This window comes from Solenopsis invicta, chromosome 12 (genome assembly GCF_016802725.1).
Source record: "Solenopsis invicta isolate M01_SB chromosome 12, UNIL_Sinv_3.0, whole genome shotgun sequence".
Classification (NCBI taxonomy): domain Eukaryota; kingdom Metazoa; phylum Arthropoda; class Insecta; order Hymenoptera; family Formicidae; genus Solenopsis; species Solenopsis invicta.
In genome coordinates this window covers 4,764,718-4,781,133 of record NC_052675.1, presented here as the reverse complement: position 1 = coordinate 4,781,133, position 16,416 = coordinate 4,764,718, and the positions used below count along the sequence as shown (strand labels likewise).

The window sequence follows — 16,416 nt, the reverse complement described above, 5'->3', positions numbered from 1 at the left end:
GTATCAATATCGAAATTGTATATTGCCGTTATATAATATTTACAAAAGAAAGTTGATAAAAAGAAAATGTCGGGAAAATAATGTGTAAACATTAAAATAATGTGTTAACATTTTTTATTAATAATGTAATGGATTATAACGTTTCTATATTGTTTTAGTACATCTAATTAATTGATAGTAATAAATATACTAACTATCTATTAGTAACTATCTATATGTAACTAATATTTGTTACATTGCAAGAATTATCTAATTGATATGCTGCATATTACTACTCTAAACTATTGCTATCAATTAGATAATTTTTGCAGTGTACCGATGGTTAAGGCACGAATCTTTTGCGCCGATAATACGATATCGTAATTTCTTTCAAGAGTCTGTTTTATCTCCGTGTCCATTAACGAATCCATTCCCAAGTCGGCCAAGGTATTATTGGGATTAATCGAATCAACATCTTTAATGCCTAAGATATTAGTAACGGTTGCGATGAGATTGGTCTTGTTGCCATTGTCGGATTTATATTTTTCAGCTAATACCGAAGAAGCCAGCACCGGATACGGTTGTTGAAGGAATATATCCATCGTTGCGAGACAACTCGATATTCGTTGAGGTATACTACCGCTCACCTCGGCGTCGTTACCTCCCATCATTTCTGAAAAAGTAAAAATGTAAGAGAAATTGTGTTATTTAAAATCAATAAATGTAGAACAACGTAATATAAAATGTGCATTAGGTATCGCTTCATTATTATTTTATAAATTATACTTTTTGCAAAAAACATAAAATAAAGATGATTGAATTAACAAATGCAAAAGAAAGGCAAACTGGAAAGGTTTAAAAACGATTTATTCAAGAATTTGATTAAAGAAGAAAAGATTTCTATTTTCTCAAACTATTTCATATATTAGTATATTACCCATGATTAAGCCAACGTCTCCGATGGCACCCCATTGGATGGCGAGACCAGGTAAGCCATTAGCCTGCCTCTCTTCCATTATTCTCTCCATGGCCGAGTTTGCAAAACCGTAGTTGGTTTGACCCTTATTGCCGCGACCGCTCGATAGAGACGAAAATACCACAAAATAATCTAGCGATAGGCAGAGCTTTCTCGATACCGCGTCTAAATTTCTTGTAACGTTGATTTTTGGTAAAATAACCGTTTTGAAATCGGCTTCTTCCAGGTTTTCGATGAGAGCGTCACGTAGGACGGCTGCCAAATTGAATATGCCCCCAATAGGAGCCAACCGGTTGCTTTCTTCAATTAAGTGTTGAGTACCGGATAATGTCGTAACATTCTCCGTAAAAATGACGATTATTTTGCCGTTTTCGCGCCAGCGACGCACCTGTAAGTCTTGATAACCGGTGCGTATGCCTGAGCGCGATACGAGAACGATAAATTTGGCGCCGCGGCTGATCATCCAGTCGGCCAGTTCCAGGCCGAAACCACCGAGACCGCCGACTAAGACGTATGATTTTTCCGGATTTAAATAAGTACGCCGAATTGCGGTTACTGTCTTCGGCATTGGTACGCGCATCTTCGGTTCCTCATCACGGATTTTCAGTAGCACTTTGCCAATGTGATTGCCCGTCGCCATGAATCTGAATCCCTCCTCAAGCTGTTGATCTGAAAAGATCGTTGCTTGGAGCGGACGTACCGCGCCATTCTTGATTCCCTCCGAAACGAGTTTTACCAGTTCCTTTTTTATCGTTCTATTTTTTTCGTCAACATCTTCTCCGAATAATATATCCAACAATACACCATGGAAAGATGTATTTTTCAAAAACATTGACATTCCTATACGGCTGTCATTCGACAAATCATACTTGCCGATTTCAACAAAACGGCCATTGTACGCGAGGCACCGAATGCCGGCTTTCAATTTTTCTTCTGCAAGTGAATTCAGTACGACATCGACTCCACGTCCTTGTGTCTCGACGCGTATCAATTGTTCAAAACTAGTATCTCGAGAATTGCCAATGTGCCTGTCGTTTAACTGCGGGAAGACTTTCTTGAGATATTCTCTTTTTCTGGCGTACCCACGGTAGTGAAGACATTACAACCAGCATGCAAAGCAATGGAAATCGCTGCTTGACCGACACCGCCTGTACCAGAGTGGATTAATACGCTTTCGTGAGGTAACCGTTAGCTGAAACGTCGAACGTTTTGCATTTGCCATCCTGAGACAGCATGTTTAATTTTAATCCTTGTAAGGAATAGTTGGGTTTTCGCACGAGATTCAGTCCACCCACGATTGCAGCATCGCATTCGCCAGCTCGTATTGCATTTACAGCATTATGTGTAGCGTATAATGATGAAGCCCTCAGGCTGAGGCGGTTGTGGCGATGTATTTGCAGAAAGCAAAAGATGCACGTCGAGTGTACGCGACGGTCATTCGTACAAAAACAAATACCGACGGCTATAAATCGCAGGGTATTACATATCCCAATGATGAAATGCAGAATCAATTGATGAGCGACATATATACCGAGGCAGGAATTAATCCCGCGGACGTGAGTTACGTGGAGGCTCACGGTACCGGTACAAAAGTAGGAGACAAAGTGGAGGTATCTGCTATTGAGAAACTGTTCTGCAAAGACCGGAAGACTCCCTTGCTAATTGGCTCAGTCAAATCCAATATGGGTCACTCGGAACCGGCCAGTGGATTATGCTCTATCGCTAAAGTACTAATCGCGATGGAAGCAGGCGTAATACCCGGCAATTTAAACTTTAAGAAACCAAATCCAGATATTCCAGCCTTGAAAGAGGGACGCATTCGAGTAGTCGACAAGGCCACACCGTGGAACGGTGGTCTCGTAGGAATTAATTCATTTGGCTCCGGTGGCACAAACGCACATATAATTCTTCGCAGCAATCCAAAACCAAAACCATCACTGCTATTGAACATCGCCGAATCATTGCCGAAATTAGTTGTTGTATCAGGTCGTACAAAAGAAGCGGTGCAGGCTTTATTAGATAAAGCACAAGAGTATTGTAATGACGATGAATTTCTTTCGTTATTACGAATAATTCACAATAATGATATTTTTGGCCACGATGTTCGCGGCTACGAAATAATTAACATCAATGGCACACGTGAAGTGAGTGAGATAATGAGCTCTAAAGAAAGGCGTCCAGTTTGGTTCATATTTTCCGGTATGGGCACACAATGGGCGGGCATGGGACGTCAATTGTTCGGCATTGAAACTTTTCAACGTAGTTTGCAACGATGCGCGGACGCGTTGGCACCCCATGGCATCGACCTCATGAATATCATCATGAACGCCACGGACGAGACGTTCGAGAATGTACTAAATTCTTTCGTGACTATCACATCTATGCAGGTCGCTTTCGTGGATATTTTAACGTCGATAGGTATATCGCCGGACGGTATAATCGGACACTCCATTGGAGAATTGGGTTGTGCTTATGCTGACGGTGCGTTTACACTAGAGCAAACTGTCTTAGCGGCTTACTCTAGAGGCAAGGCGATTATGGACTCCAAGTTAGAACCGGGCGTTATGGCGGCAGTTGGTTTGAGTTGGAAGGAGATCAGAAAAATGTGCCCACCCGATATCGTTCCAGCTTGTCACAACGCCGCGGACTCGATCACTATTTCCGGTCCGCCTGAATCTATGCAAAAATTTGCAGAAACGCTCAAGAGCAAAGATATCTTCGTAAAGATGGTGAAAAGTTCCGGCTACGCCTTCCACAGCAAATATATCGCCTCGGCTGGGCCTAAGCTACGCGCTTCGCTCGACAAAATCATCCCAAATCCAAAGCAAAGATCAGCCAGATGGATTTCCAGTTCCATACCCGAGTCTGCATGGGGCAGTCCGCTCGCGCAATCTAGCTCGTCTGCGTATCACGTAAATAATTTGCTCTCTCCTGTGTTCTTCCACGAAGCGATCGCGCATATTCCAGAGAACGCGATAACAATAGAAATTGCACCACATTGTTTGCTACAAACAATTTTGCGCAGATCGTTACCACCAACGGTGTCGAATATCAGCCTTCATAAACGAGATCATTCGGACAACCTGGCCTTTTTGCTGTCTAATGTGGGTAAGCTGTATAATGCTGGTGCGCAACCTAATATTTTCAAATTATATCCGTCGGTAAGTTTTCCGGTCGGTCGAGGAACACCAATGATCGGGCCTCTAGTAAAGTGGGATCATTCCACCGCGTGGGATGTGGCTTCTTTCAATCAAATATCGAGTCACTCGGGAGAATGTATCGTCAAGATAGATCTGTCGAAAGAAACGGACGCGTATCTAGCTGGACATCAGATAGACGGACGAGTCCTTTTCCCAGCTACTGGCTATATTCTGTTAGTATGGAAAACTTTGGCGAAACTGCGTGGCACCGATTTTGAAAGATTGCCGGTGGTATTCGAGAACGTGCGCTTTCAGCGAGCCACTATTATGCCAAAGGAGCGAATGGTGAAATTCTCGATAACCATCTTTGAGGGAACGGGCGATTTTGAAATCTGTGAGGCCGGTACAATCGTCGTCAGTGGAAACGTCCACGCATCCAAGGCTATCGAGAAAGATCAACTGAAGCTGCCGCCACCACCACCGCCTACTGACAACGAGATTTTGCCATTGAACGCCAAAGACATTTATAAGGAATTGAGATTGCGCGGGTACGAGTATCGCGATATCTTTCAAGGAATCAAATCTTGCGATAACTACGGCGTTGCTGGTCAATTGTACTGGTTCAATCAATGGATTCCGTACATAGACACTATGCTTCAGTTCAGCATAATGTCCACTAGCCATAGAGTAATGTATTTACCGACGCGTCTCCAATACGCGGCGATCAATCCCATTCTTCATAAACGACTGGTGGAAGAATTACCAGAAAATGGTGGCTTACCGGTGTATCACTATAAGGACATCGATATTGTTAAATCGGGTGGTATCGAGCTCAGAGGATTAAAATCTTCTTTGGCACCTCGACGACAGCAGACTCAAGCCGATCCTAAATATGAACAATACACTTTCGTGCCCTATGAAAATTCGCAAAATCTAGTAAAGGATCCAAAGAGAGGAAAAATACACGCACTCACTGTCCTTTTGCAAATTATGTGTGAGAACGTGATGGCATTGAAACTGAAAACTATGGAGATTGCGGGCGAACGAGCTGCGGAAGCTCTTTTGGCGCCGCTTATATTTGACATTTTTAATGGTGAACTAGGCTCACCTATCGTAAGTGATTTTAATAAATTGTTTTGTGTCATTCAAAATAAAATAATTTTTAATTCAAAATTTCTAGTGTCTCCTCGTGTATATAATATCAAAGATGAACGAAAAATCTAGAAATAATTAGAGATGAGATATCTATGATTGTGCTGATTATGATGATATATTCATAAAAATTATTTTATTTTATTACACTGTTTACTTATTCCTTATATTTGTATGCACAGCTTTAAAATGCATATAAACTTGTAAATGAAATAAGGCATATTCGAATTGACTTCATAATTTGTTTCTATTTGTAATTGCTTCTTATCAAGAGCAATACTTTCCTCTTCATCACTTAAAATTACTATAAAAGCATTTGATTTTTTTCAGATTGATTTACAAGTAATCGCAGTTTCTGCCAACAATTACATAGAGAGTTTGAGTCAAATGAACATGAAAGTAAACGTCGTAACGCGAGACGTGAAGTCTGCACCTCCCGCTCAGGATGTGCACCTCGTCATAGCGGCGGATGTTTTGTCAAATCAGTCTCATATTATTCTCCAAAACTTGGTGGCTGCTTTAAAACCTGGTTGTTTCATTCTTCTGGAGGAAACCGCTAAGCAACTGGATTTGAAGATCACGTTAGAGGAAACTGATCTGACGTTGGCCGGGAAACAAACCGATCCGGTAGGAAAAACGTACTTGCTGCTAAAGAAACGAGAAGAAAGGAAAGAACCGATGGTCATACAAATCACAGAGAACAATCTCTCGTGGCTGGAGGATGTAAAAACAGCATTAAAGAAATCTGATAACGAGGGTCAAGAAGTGCTCCTTGTATCCCAGGGCGAAGAAACGCTTGGTAAGATAGAAAAAAATTCATTTTTTTTTTATTTGCTCTGCAATTCTAAGGATCGGAATAAAATCAAAGTAAACGGATCAAAATCTTGTCTTTTTAATCATAGGCTTAGTCGGACTCATGACTTGCATACGGCGCGAGACAGGTGGTGCGAACGCGCGCTACGTCTTCATCCAAGACAAGAGAGCTCCCAAATTTGGCTTATCCGTACGGTTTTACGAAGAACAATTAAACAAAGGATTGATGGCCAATGTGCTAAAAGGAGGACAATGGGGCAGTTATCGACACATACAATTAGATGTATGTTTAAAGCAGATACATCACGCGTATGCAAATACGTTGAGGAGAGGACATCTTAGTAGCTTGAAATGGATCGAAGGGCCATTGAATTATCAAAAAGGTCCTGATAAAAAACTTTGCTACATATATTATTCGTCACTAAACTTCAGGTAAGTTTCAATGTAATATTTATTGAAAATTGATTGAAAATTTAGATAATGAGGACCTTCATCTAGAAAAAAGATATAAATTATACGAATAATAGGGACATCATGTTGGCGAGTGGCAAACTATCACCAGACATCTTGCCACGAAATATGGCTACGAAAGAGTCCGTATTAGGATTCGAATTCTCCGGGAGAGACGCTGACGGTCGTCGCGTGATGGGCATAGTTGAAGCTAAAGGATTAGCCACTACTGTGGTAGCGGATATAAATTTTCTTTGGGAGGTACCCGACAAGTGGACCTTGGAACAAGCAGCAACGATCCCGATTGCTTACGCGACTAGTTATTATGCTCTATTTGTACGGGGTCGATTAGAAGCAGGCGAAAGCGTATTAATCCACTCTGGTACAGGCGGTGTCGGTCAAGCAGCGATTTCCATTGCTTTGCATGCTGGTTGTAATGTCTTCACTACCGTGGGTACGCCAGAAAAAAGAGAATATCTCAAGAAAGTCTTCCCGCAGTTAAACGACAGGCACATTGGCAATTCTCGAGATACTAGTTTTGAACAATTGATACGCGTCGAGACACAAGGACGTGGAGTCGATGTCGTACTGAATTCACTTGCAGAAGAAAAATTGAAAGCCGGCATTCGGTGCCTCGCGTACAATGGCCGTTTTGTTGAAATCGGCAAGTATGATTTGTCGAATGACAGCCGTATAGGAATGTCAATGTTTTTGAAAAATACATCTTTCCATGGTGTATTGTTGGATATATTATTCGGAGAAGATGTTGACGAAAAAAATAGAACGATAAAAAAGGAACTGGTAAAACTCGTTTCGGAGGGAATCAAGAATGGCGCGGTACGTCCGCTCCAAGCAACGATCTTTTCAGATCAACAGCTTGAGGAGGGATTCAGATTCATGGCGACGGGCAATCACATTGGCAAAGTGCTACTGAAAATCCGTGATGAGGAACCGAAGATGCGCGTACCAATGCCGAAGACAGTAACCGCAATTCGGCGTACTTATTTAAATCCGGAAAAATCATACGTCTTAGTCGGCGGTCTCGGTGGTTTCGGCCTGGAACTGGCCGACTGGATGATCAGCCGCGGCGCCAAATTTATCGTTCTCGTATCGCGCTCAGGCATACGCACCGGTTATCAAGACTTACAGGTGCGTCGCTGGCGCGAAAACGGCAAAATAATCGTCATTTTTACAGAGAATGTTACGACATTATCCGGTACTCAACACTTAATTGAAGAAAGCAACCGGTTGGCTCCTATTGGGGGCATATTCAATTTGGCAGCCGTCCTACGTGACGCTCTCATCGAAAACCTGGAAGAAGCCGATTTCAAAACGGTTATTTTACCAAAAATCAACGTTACAAGAAATTTAGATGCGGTATCGAGAAAGCTCTGCCTATCGCTAGATTATTTTGTGGTATTTTCGTCTCTATCGAGCGGTCGCGGCAATAAGGGTCAAACCAACTACGGTTTTGCAAACTCGGCCATGGAGAGAATAATGGAAGAGAGGCAGGCTAATGGCTTACCTGGTCTCGCCATCCAATGGGGTGCCATCGGAGACGTTGGCTTAATCATGAGTAATATACTAATATATGAAATAGTTTGAGAAAATAGAAATCTTTTCTCCTTTAATCAAATTCTTGAATAAATCGTTTTTAAACCTTTCCAGTTTGCCTTTCTTTTGCATTTGTTAATTCAATCATCTTTATTTTATGTTTTTTTCAAAAAGTATAATTTATAAAATAATAATGAAGCGATACCTAATGCACATTTTATATAACGTTGTTCTACATTTATTGATTTTAAATAACACAATTTCTCTTACATTTTCACTTTTTCAGAAATGATGGGAGGTAACGACGCCGAGGTGAGCGGTAGTATACCACAACGAATATCGAGTTGTTTCGCAACGATGGATATATTCCTTCAACAACCGTATCCGGTGCTGGCTTCTTCGGTATTAGCTGAAAAATATAAATCCGACAATGACAACAAGACCAATCTCATCGCAACCGTTACCAATATCTTAGGCATTAAAGATGTTGATTCGATTAATCCCAATAATACCTTGGCCGACTTGGGTATGGATTCGTTAATGGACACGGAGATAAAACAGACTCTTGAAAGAAATTACGATATCGTATTATCGGCGCAAAAGATTCGTACCTTAACCATCGGTACATTGCAAAAATTATCTAATTGATAGCAATAGTTTAGAGTAGTAATATGCAGCATATCAATTAGATAATTCTTGCAATGTATCAAATATTAGTTACATATAGATAGTTAGTAATAGATAGTATATTCATTACTATCAATTAATTAGATGTACTAAAATAATATAGAAATGTTATAATCCATTACATTATTAATAAAAAATGTTAACACATTATTTTAATGTTTACACATTATTTTCTTTTTATCAACTTTTGTAAATATTATATAACGGCAATATACAATTTCGATATTGATACTCGACATATTACTTTTTTCGATTTCAATACGGATGTAATAACAAAAATCTATGGAAAATGTACTGGTTCAGTATTAATATTCGACATATTTTTTTTGTCAATTTTTGTATGACGCATGTTACTGAAAATCTTACCGGTAATATGCTGAATCAGTACTACTATTCTGTACTAATCTACATAATGGGCTAGTACAATACCATTAATTTTTTTATGTTGTTCCAATACAAGGCCAGTACTGAAATATGAATCTCATTTTTTGGTGCAGAATCGCTATCTCGTCAGTATTCAATACTGATTTAATGTATTTTATTTCTACTTGGGTATATAACATAATATGCATAAAGTTAGAAAATATTTATCAAATTTTAAGGTTCCTGAGTACTCGCCGCGACTATATTGAAGTCGTGACGTCAGAAGCAAGAGATTGCGTGAAATGACACGTAATTTTGTCAAACATGCTATTTCTAAGTAAAGCAAATTTAGATAAAACATACTAATCAGATGGCTTTAAAACACTTCTAAATATCGGTCACGACTATCCTTTTTTTTGCCTACCAATTATCTTGAACTTTATTCCGTAAAGATATGGCTTAAAATGTTTCACGGCCCATACAATTGCTGACAACTCTTTTTCAGTCGTACTCTGTTATATAACTATAATTTTTTTCAGCGCGCGATGATACGCGGCTGACATACGCGATCGGGCGATCCTGACCTTCCGCAAACCACCGACGAGAGACTATTAAAGACCGTCAACCCTGGGTAAATTTTTAGATCCGTCACTGGGGCCCCAGGGGCCCCAGGGGCCGGCGGTAATTGAAGAACGATGACGTTATCGACTATATGATTGTTAATATAAATATTTGAGATACATTATTAAAATCTTAATTTTTTTATTATACAAATACTTCATAAGCAAGTATGCATACTTATATTTAATAGCATTATTGTATATTGCTTTAAAATTGTAATTCTTTTTGATCAGTTATTATCTCTGTCGATAATCAAACTTGGATGTTAACATCAAAACTGCAATATTTAATCAAAATCGGGAATTTTCGGGAATTTTCGTTACAAATATATAAACATATCTATGAAACTTCAGGATAACAATAAATTATAAAATTAGTACTGTATTGTCAGTTTATCATTAAAAATTTAACAAGACTACTACGACGCGACAGCGTAATCCGACGCGTTTGTCGTCACTATGAATTAGCTGTGTAGCTGTTCGAGAAAAAAAAATGAAAATCTTACGTTTCATAAGTTCATTACTTATTCTTTTTGCATATTCTATTATACTAGAACAATACAAGCGCGCGCTACGCCAGCGCCATTTATTTAATTTCGTGTTTACATATAACTAAATATAAATAATAAAAATTTTAAAAATTAATTATACATTTTTAATTAAAAATAATAGAGTTTACGATGACAAATGACAGATCAGGTTCTTAATGACAAATTATAAATAAATAAAAATAGAATATGATTGATTTATAACTAAATGTTTATAAAATTATCATTAATAAGTAGTATACATTAATATCACATTCTTGTAATTGATACTCGTATGTATAACTTTTTTATGTTCTTTATATAACTAAAATTTATACGAAACTTTATTTTACTTTATGTTACTTCACAGATACAACTTCTACCGTGGTAGTCTCAAAGAAATAAAACGATGCTTCCAAGATTATTGTCAATATTGGATGATTCCAAATTTAAAGAAAGTGACAAGCGAATGGGAACACATTACGAGATGCATTGTCGAACCGTTGAATTATTATCCTTTTTTACGCATGTCTTATAAGTCCGCGATGTTACTTATCATAAATCCACTTGATGTAAACATGCCGCGTTTATGCGCATCTCTTAGCTATTCAGACTGGATCGTTTATAAGATATGGAAGTAAGTTTTTATTACATTACGCAAATTGTTCAGCATGATAAAGAACAATTTAACTAGATAATAATGGAACAATATATGTCATTTCAGATTTATATTACGTTATGCTTTGAAATTATCGAGCATAAGATTACTTTTTACATAAAATATTACTGAGTTCACTGAATCAAATGGTAAAACGTAGCTCGGAAAAAGAAGCGAAACTTTAAATGCAATCTAACAAGCAAACCTACCCAACTGTTACACTCCGATTTTGATGAGCTTTGAATATGTTGTAGTCTAGGTCAAAATAAGAGACACGTATTTTTTTATAAGAGCCCATACGCACTTTTAGGGGATGAAACACCTCTTTGAAGAAAAAGACTTTTTTTTTTCGAAGCGTATATCGTCGAAACTATAAGAGATAGAAAAAAATGTTCTAATTAAAAGTTAAATGGCATGAAAAGTACTATACAACAGTGATAAAAAAATTTTTTTTTTTTAATTTTTTTTGTACTTTTCCTCATCACCTACCAATTTTTTTCAAAATTTTTATTTCTTTTTATAAGCGGAATAAAGTTTATTTTATTACAAATCCAACGATGTATAACAAAGTTATATTCCGACATTCCCATTTGCCAAAAATAATTAAAAACTTCTCTATACTCATGGTACGCGCACCCGTCCGTGTGCTACGGAAGTGTCCCTTTCCAATTTTGACGAGTTTTTAATATGTTGTAATACACATAAAAATATGGGACACGCATTTTTTATTCGCCCATATGACCGTTAAGGGGGTGAAACACGCTGTTGAAAAAAATTGATTGTTTAATTTCTGAGGTAATACTGTCGAAACGGTAAAAGATATAAAAAAAAGTTTCAAATAAAAGTTTTATGGCTTTCTATGTACTTTATAACCGTTCGCTCAGGTTTTTTGAAAATGTCATTTTTCTCAAAATCTTCTTCCCTCCTCTTCTAAATTTTTGAAAAATTTAAAATTTATCTTATATCAAAACTTATAGCCTAACAACAAATTTAAACATGTATGATAAAGTTGTAGCCCAAAGACACATTTTTCAGAAATCAACTAATTAATATAGAAATAGAATAAATAGAAAACAACATATTAAAAACTCGTCAAAATTGGAAAGGGACACTTCCGTAGCACACGGACGGGTGCGCGTACCATGAATATAGAGAAGTTTTTAATTATTTTTGGCAAATGGAAATGTCGGAATATAACTTTCTTATACATCGTTGGATTCGTAATAAAATAAACTTTTTTCCGCTTATAAAAAGAAATAAAAATTTTGAAAAAAATTGGTAGGTGATGAGGAAAAGTATAAAAAAAATTAAAAAAAAAAAATTTTTTTTATCACTGTTGTATAGTACTTTTCATGCCATTTAACTTTTAATTAGAACATTTTTTTCTATCTCTTATAGTTTCGACGATATACGCTTCGAAAAAAAAAAGTCTCTTTCTTCAAAGAGGTGTTTCATCCCCTAAAAGTGCGTATGGGCCCTTATAAAAAAATACGTGTCTCTTATTTTGACCTAGACTACAACATATTCAAAGCTCATCAAAATCGGAGTGTAACAGTTGGGTAGGTTTGCTTGTAAGAAACAAACGGCGGATTTTTCTATAATATTTTAATGATAACATAATAAACTTTTCTTTGAGTTTTTAAACACATATTGTAAATCGATCATGTCGAGAAAACAATGGTACATGACAGGAATGAACAAATATTGAAGAAAAGTAATGTTTTTGTAATATTTTAATGGTCACTGCAATAAATTTTAAATCTATTTAAAATATTCTAAAAAAGCTCATTTCTACAAAAATACATTGCTGTAATCGAAAGATTTGCGTTTATATAATCCTTCCTGTCACTCAGCTGCTGAACACTCCTTTATTGGAACGTAAAAAAATTGAAATTGTTTGGTTTCAAACAACGCAATTTCCATCAATCTATAAATTCTGTCGTTATAGATCGAAAATAATTTTACGATCGATCGGTTGTTTTTCAACGAGGATTTGAACGTGCAACGAATAATTAGCAATTTAAAAAATCATTTTGTAGACGAATGATACGAGAATGTGAGCGTTACATTTACTAAAAAATATATCCTTTACGTAACAAAGATAATTTATAATTTTTTGTTATTTTTAATTTTAATGTGCCGTGTGTAATACGAAAAACATTTGAAGAACACGTAAATATACAGGCTGTTCTGCAACAGGTGAAAAGGATGAATGATTCTAAGAGATGATAAAATAAAAAAATAAAAAATAATAAAATTGCTATTAAGACCTTGTATTTTAATTATAAAAGTTTAAATATTCATTATGTAAAAAGTTTCTAATCACGTAAATATTTAGATATTACAATTAAAAAACACAATTTTTAATCAAAATTGCGTTTGTATTTGATTTTCGTCTTATTTTCCCATCTAAAATTGTTCCTTAAATTTTCTTTCATCTTTTTGTCCACTCTGTATATGAAAAAATATGTAAAGATTAAAATACCAAATATCAAAGCGCATGGCACACGTCAATTTACACAGAGAATTCTCTACTGAAATTCGACGCAAGTTCTAGATCATCTAAAGCGGATTTTAAATCGTCGAAGGCGTCTCGAATTGATGGCATAAATTCGTCACGGACTGTTCGTGAAGTTCGTCCGCTCGATGATATTTTGTTCGCGTGACGTTTGACGAGATAATCGCAGCTGCGACGAGACGTAATGATTGAAATAGCGCGACGTGACAACACGAAGACATCGTCCTCGAGATAATATTGTGCGGGAGGCGGTGGCAGGCTGCTAGACAGGGGGTGGGTCATGCACGCTGCTGTGAGCCGCTTCTGGTCGCGTGGACTCGCGCATGTTCGCGGATCGAGGTTGTCGACATCGGTCAAGAAGACCACGACCGAGCTGGACGCGGCGGTGGCGGCGGAGGTCACGAGCATTACGGAGTGCAAAACGTCTTTAAAAGTTAGTCACTCTGTTAGTCACTCGAGAAAAAGTGTGAAGATTTTTCTCTTTCCACTGCGCAGGAAAATGCAAAAATCTCCTTTCGCGCGATATACAAAAACAACGTGCTATGCATCTCTTTGTTAAATGTTCTCAGCGAATTACAGCTTCTTAGAATATCTAAAGATCTAAAGATCTGTTCTTTGTAGCTTTTCAGAACATTATTCTTTTTATATTTAAATTGAAATATATATCAGACGTTGGGGCGAAAAAAAAAAAGATAAAAAATGAGAACAAAAATTCTGCTACGAGAACCAACCTTGTGATATATTCTATTGCTGAATGAAGCTTTCTTTTCGCGCATAAATATAACGTGCGGATAGATATCTTTGATCATGGAGCTTTAGAAATTGGACGATTTAAATCACCTGTACATATACATGTTAAATTGGAACAAAAGCTCGTAGCGTTTTTAAAATAAAATTTAAAGATAATTTAGATATTTGTATACACACTGAGAAAAAAGTTGCGACTAAATTTTTCAAATCAATAAAATTCTTTCAAATATTTATGTACTTGACTTAAGTACATAAAATATTCGAGCTTCAGTTTTAAGTATTTATATATTTAACTTTAAATACTAGAATTGAAAAAATTTAGTCCAGTTAACAATTTCATTTTCTTAGTGCAGACTTATTATAACCACATATGTGTCGCTACGAACTTTCGTTCCAACTCAATACTTAAGCGAAACTATTATTTAGAACCAATCTTTCGCAGGAGAAAAAAGTTGTACCGAAGCTACAAATTGTACGCGTATATCGATGGAATCCGGAAACGCCAAACGTAAAGCCATATATGCAGCAATTCAGCGTGGATTTGAACAAGTGCGGCACGATGGTGCTGGATGTGTTGACGTGTATCAAAGCGCAGCACGATCCGACGTTGTCCTTCCGGAGATCCTGTCGCGAGGGCATCTGCGGATGTTGCGCGATGAATATAAACGGCGTGAACACCTTGGCTTGTATAACGTAACTCGTTCTACCATACAATTTCCAATGCCAGTAAACCAGACGACAGGAATATCGAGTTCTTTGGATTTGATCCTTGAAAACTTTGATAGAACTTAGTTCCGATGTTTACGATTTTGAATATATATAAAGTAACTTTAATGTTTCGGATGCTTAGGATACTTGGAGCTTTGGATGTCTGGAATTTTAAATGGTCGCGTTAATTTTACATTTTATATTCGCGCTTGCAATTACTTTTCTGATCTTATATTATAGGGATATAACTTACTCTCAAAATAAACCTCATTTCAAGTCGCGCTTAATGTTGTCGGAAACTGCTTGAAATCTCCAGAAAGATAAAAGAATCTCCGCAACCGCTAATCATCTATCCTCTACCGCACACGTACGTGATTCGCGACTTGATACCGGACATGGGGCAGTTCCTGGAACAATTCCGGAAAATCGATCCATATTTAAAGCGACCAGCTGAGGACGACTTCCTCGGTTATCGGCAAATTCTGCAAAGCTCAAGGGATAGAAGCAAACTTGACGGTTTGTACGAGTGTATAATGTGCGCATGTTGCACATACTCGTGTCCTCCTTACTGGTGGCTCGGCGACAAGTACTTAGGGCCTGCAGTGTTACTGCAGGTAACGACTTGACATTTTTCTATGATAAACAAAACGAAGATGCGTCATCATTTTGCATCTGTTCGCTTACATCGCTAGGCATACAGGTGGGTGATAGATTCGCGAGATATGGCACATGAGGAGCGACTAGCGAAGCTGCGAGATTTCTATTCAGTTTATCGATGTCACACTATCTTTAATTGCACCAAGACGTGTCCAAAGGTAAGTCTTAAACGACGTTATTGTCACGCTTTTCTTCTGCGATACAAAAAGATTTTAGTTCACTGTAAAAAAAAAGCAGATAAATATCCATATTTTAATTTTACGCGATATTACTTGTCCGATAGGGTCTAAATCCGGGAAAAGCAATAGCGCAATTAAAACGTCTACTGGCCGGACTTACGAAGAAAGAGAAACCAGACCTTGAAACACCACTTCCGAATCCCTGCAATGGTGAAGAGCAATATTTATGCAGAAAGGAATAAAAAAAATATATATATTAATGACAAAACAACACAATTCGCGAAATGTTCTTTATTGTATAGAACCCATTACTTTGAATAAAAAACTTTGTATAATTATATACTATGACGATTTTGTTATCATATAACAGGTGATAAACTTGTAAGATAATATAAATTAAGCCTACATTTTGCACGCGTTTGGCAATAAACGTAAGGCAGTCTTAATCTCCTTTTATTAGCATTGCTATGTTTATCAAACATCAATTCACAGATTAGTGATCATCATTTCCTAATCAAAGATCATAAAAATAAATTGGTACTTGATATTGATTAACAATCTTCGCAGTGCGCGTTACTTACTTTATATAGTATAGTAATAAGAATTCTATGTTGTGAGTTAAATCACAAATTTATACTCATTAAATTGAGATGTCAAGAAGTAAAAAAAGTATCACGTGGAGTAT

The 16,416-nt window shown here is 37.2% G+C and overlaps 2 protein-coding genes and 1 pseudogene across 3 annotated transcripts; 2 read left to right on the top strand and 1 right to left on the bottom strand.

Annotated features, from left to right (window-relative positions):
- Positions 1-247: 247 nt before the first annotated feature.
- LOC113002970 lies at positions 248-2,294 on the bottom strand (annotated as a pseudogene).
- Positions 2,053-8,736, top strand: LOC105207169 (fatty acid synthase-like). Of its 2 annotated transcripts, XM_039455943.1 has the most exons (6): positions 2,053-4,063; positions 4,139-5,208; positions 5,578-6,046; positions 6,150-6,492; positions 6,588-8,086; positions 8,351-8,736. In XM_039455943.1, exons 1-6 carry the CDS (start codon positions 2,344-2,346, stop codon positions 8,710-8,712), a joined length of 5,463 nt encoding a protein of 1,820 aa, XP_039311877.1. In that variant the 5' UTR covers positions 2,053-2,343; the 3' UTR covers positions 8,713-8,736. The 2 variants fall into 2 exon arrangements, with proteins under 2 accessions (XP_039311877.1, XP_039311876.1); XM_039455942.1 differs by having other exon boundaries at positions 2,053-5,208.
- Positions 8,737-13,446: 4,710 nt separating this feature from the next.
- On the top strand, positions 13,447-16,069 carry LOC113005339 (succinate dehydrogenase [ubiquinone] iron-sulfur subunit). Its single transcript, XM_039455980.1, has 5 exons — positions 13,447-13,870; positions 14,630-14,880; positions 15,212-15,509; positions 15,588-15,710; positions 15,836-16,069. Exons 1-5 carry the CDS (start codon positions 13,718-13,720, stop codon positions 15,971-15,973), a joined length of 963 nt encoding a protein of 320 aa, XP_039311914.1. The 5' UTR covers positions 13,447-13,717; the 3' UTR covers positions 15,974-16,069.
- The last annotated feature ends 347 nt before the right edge of the window (positions 16,070-16,416 follow it).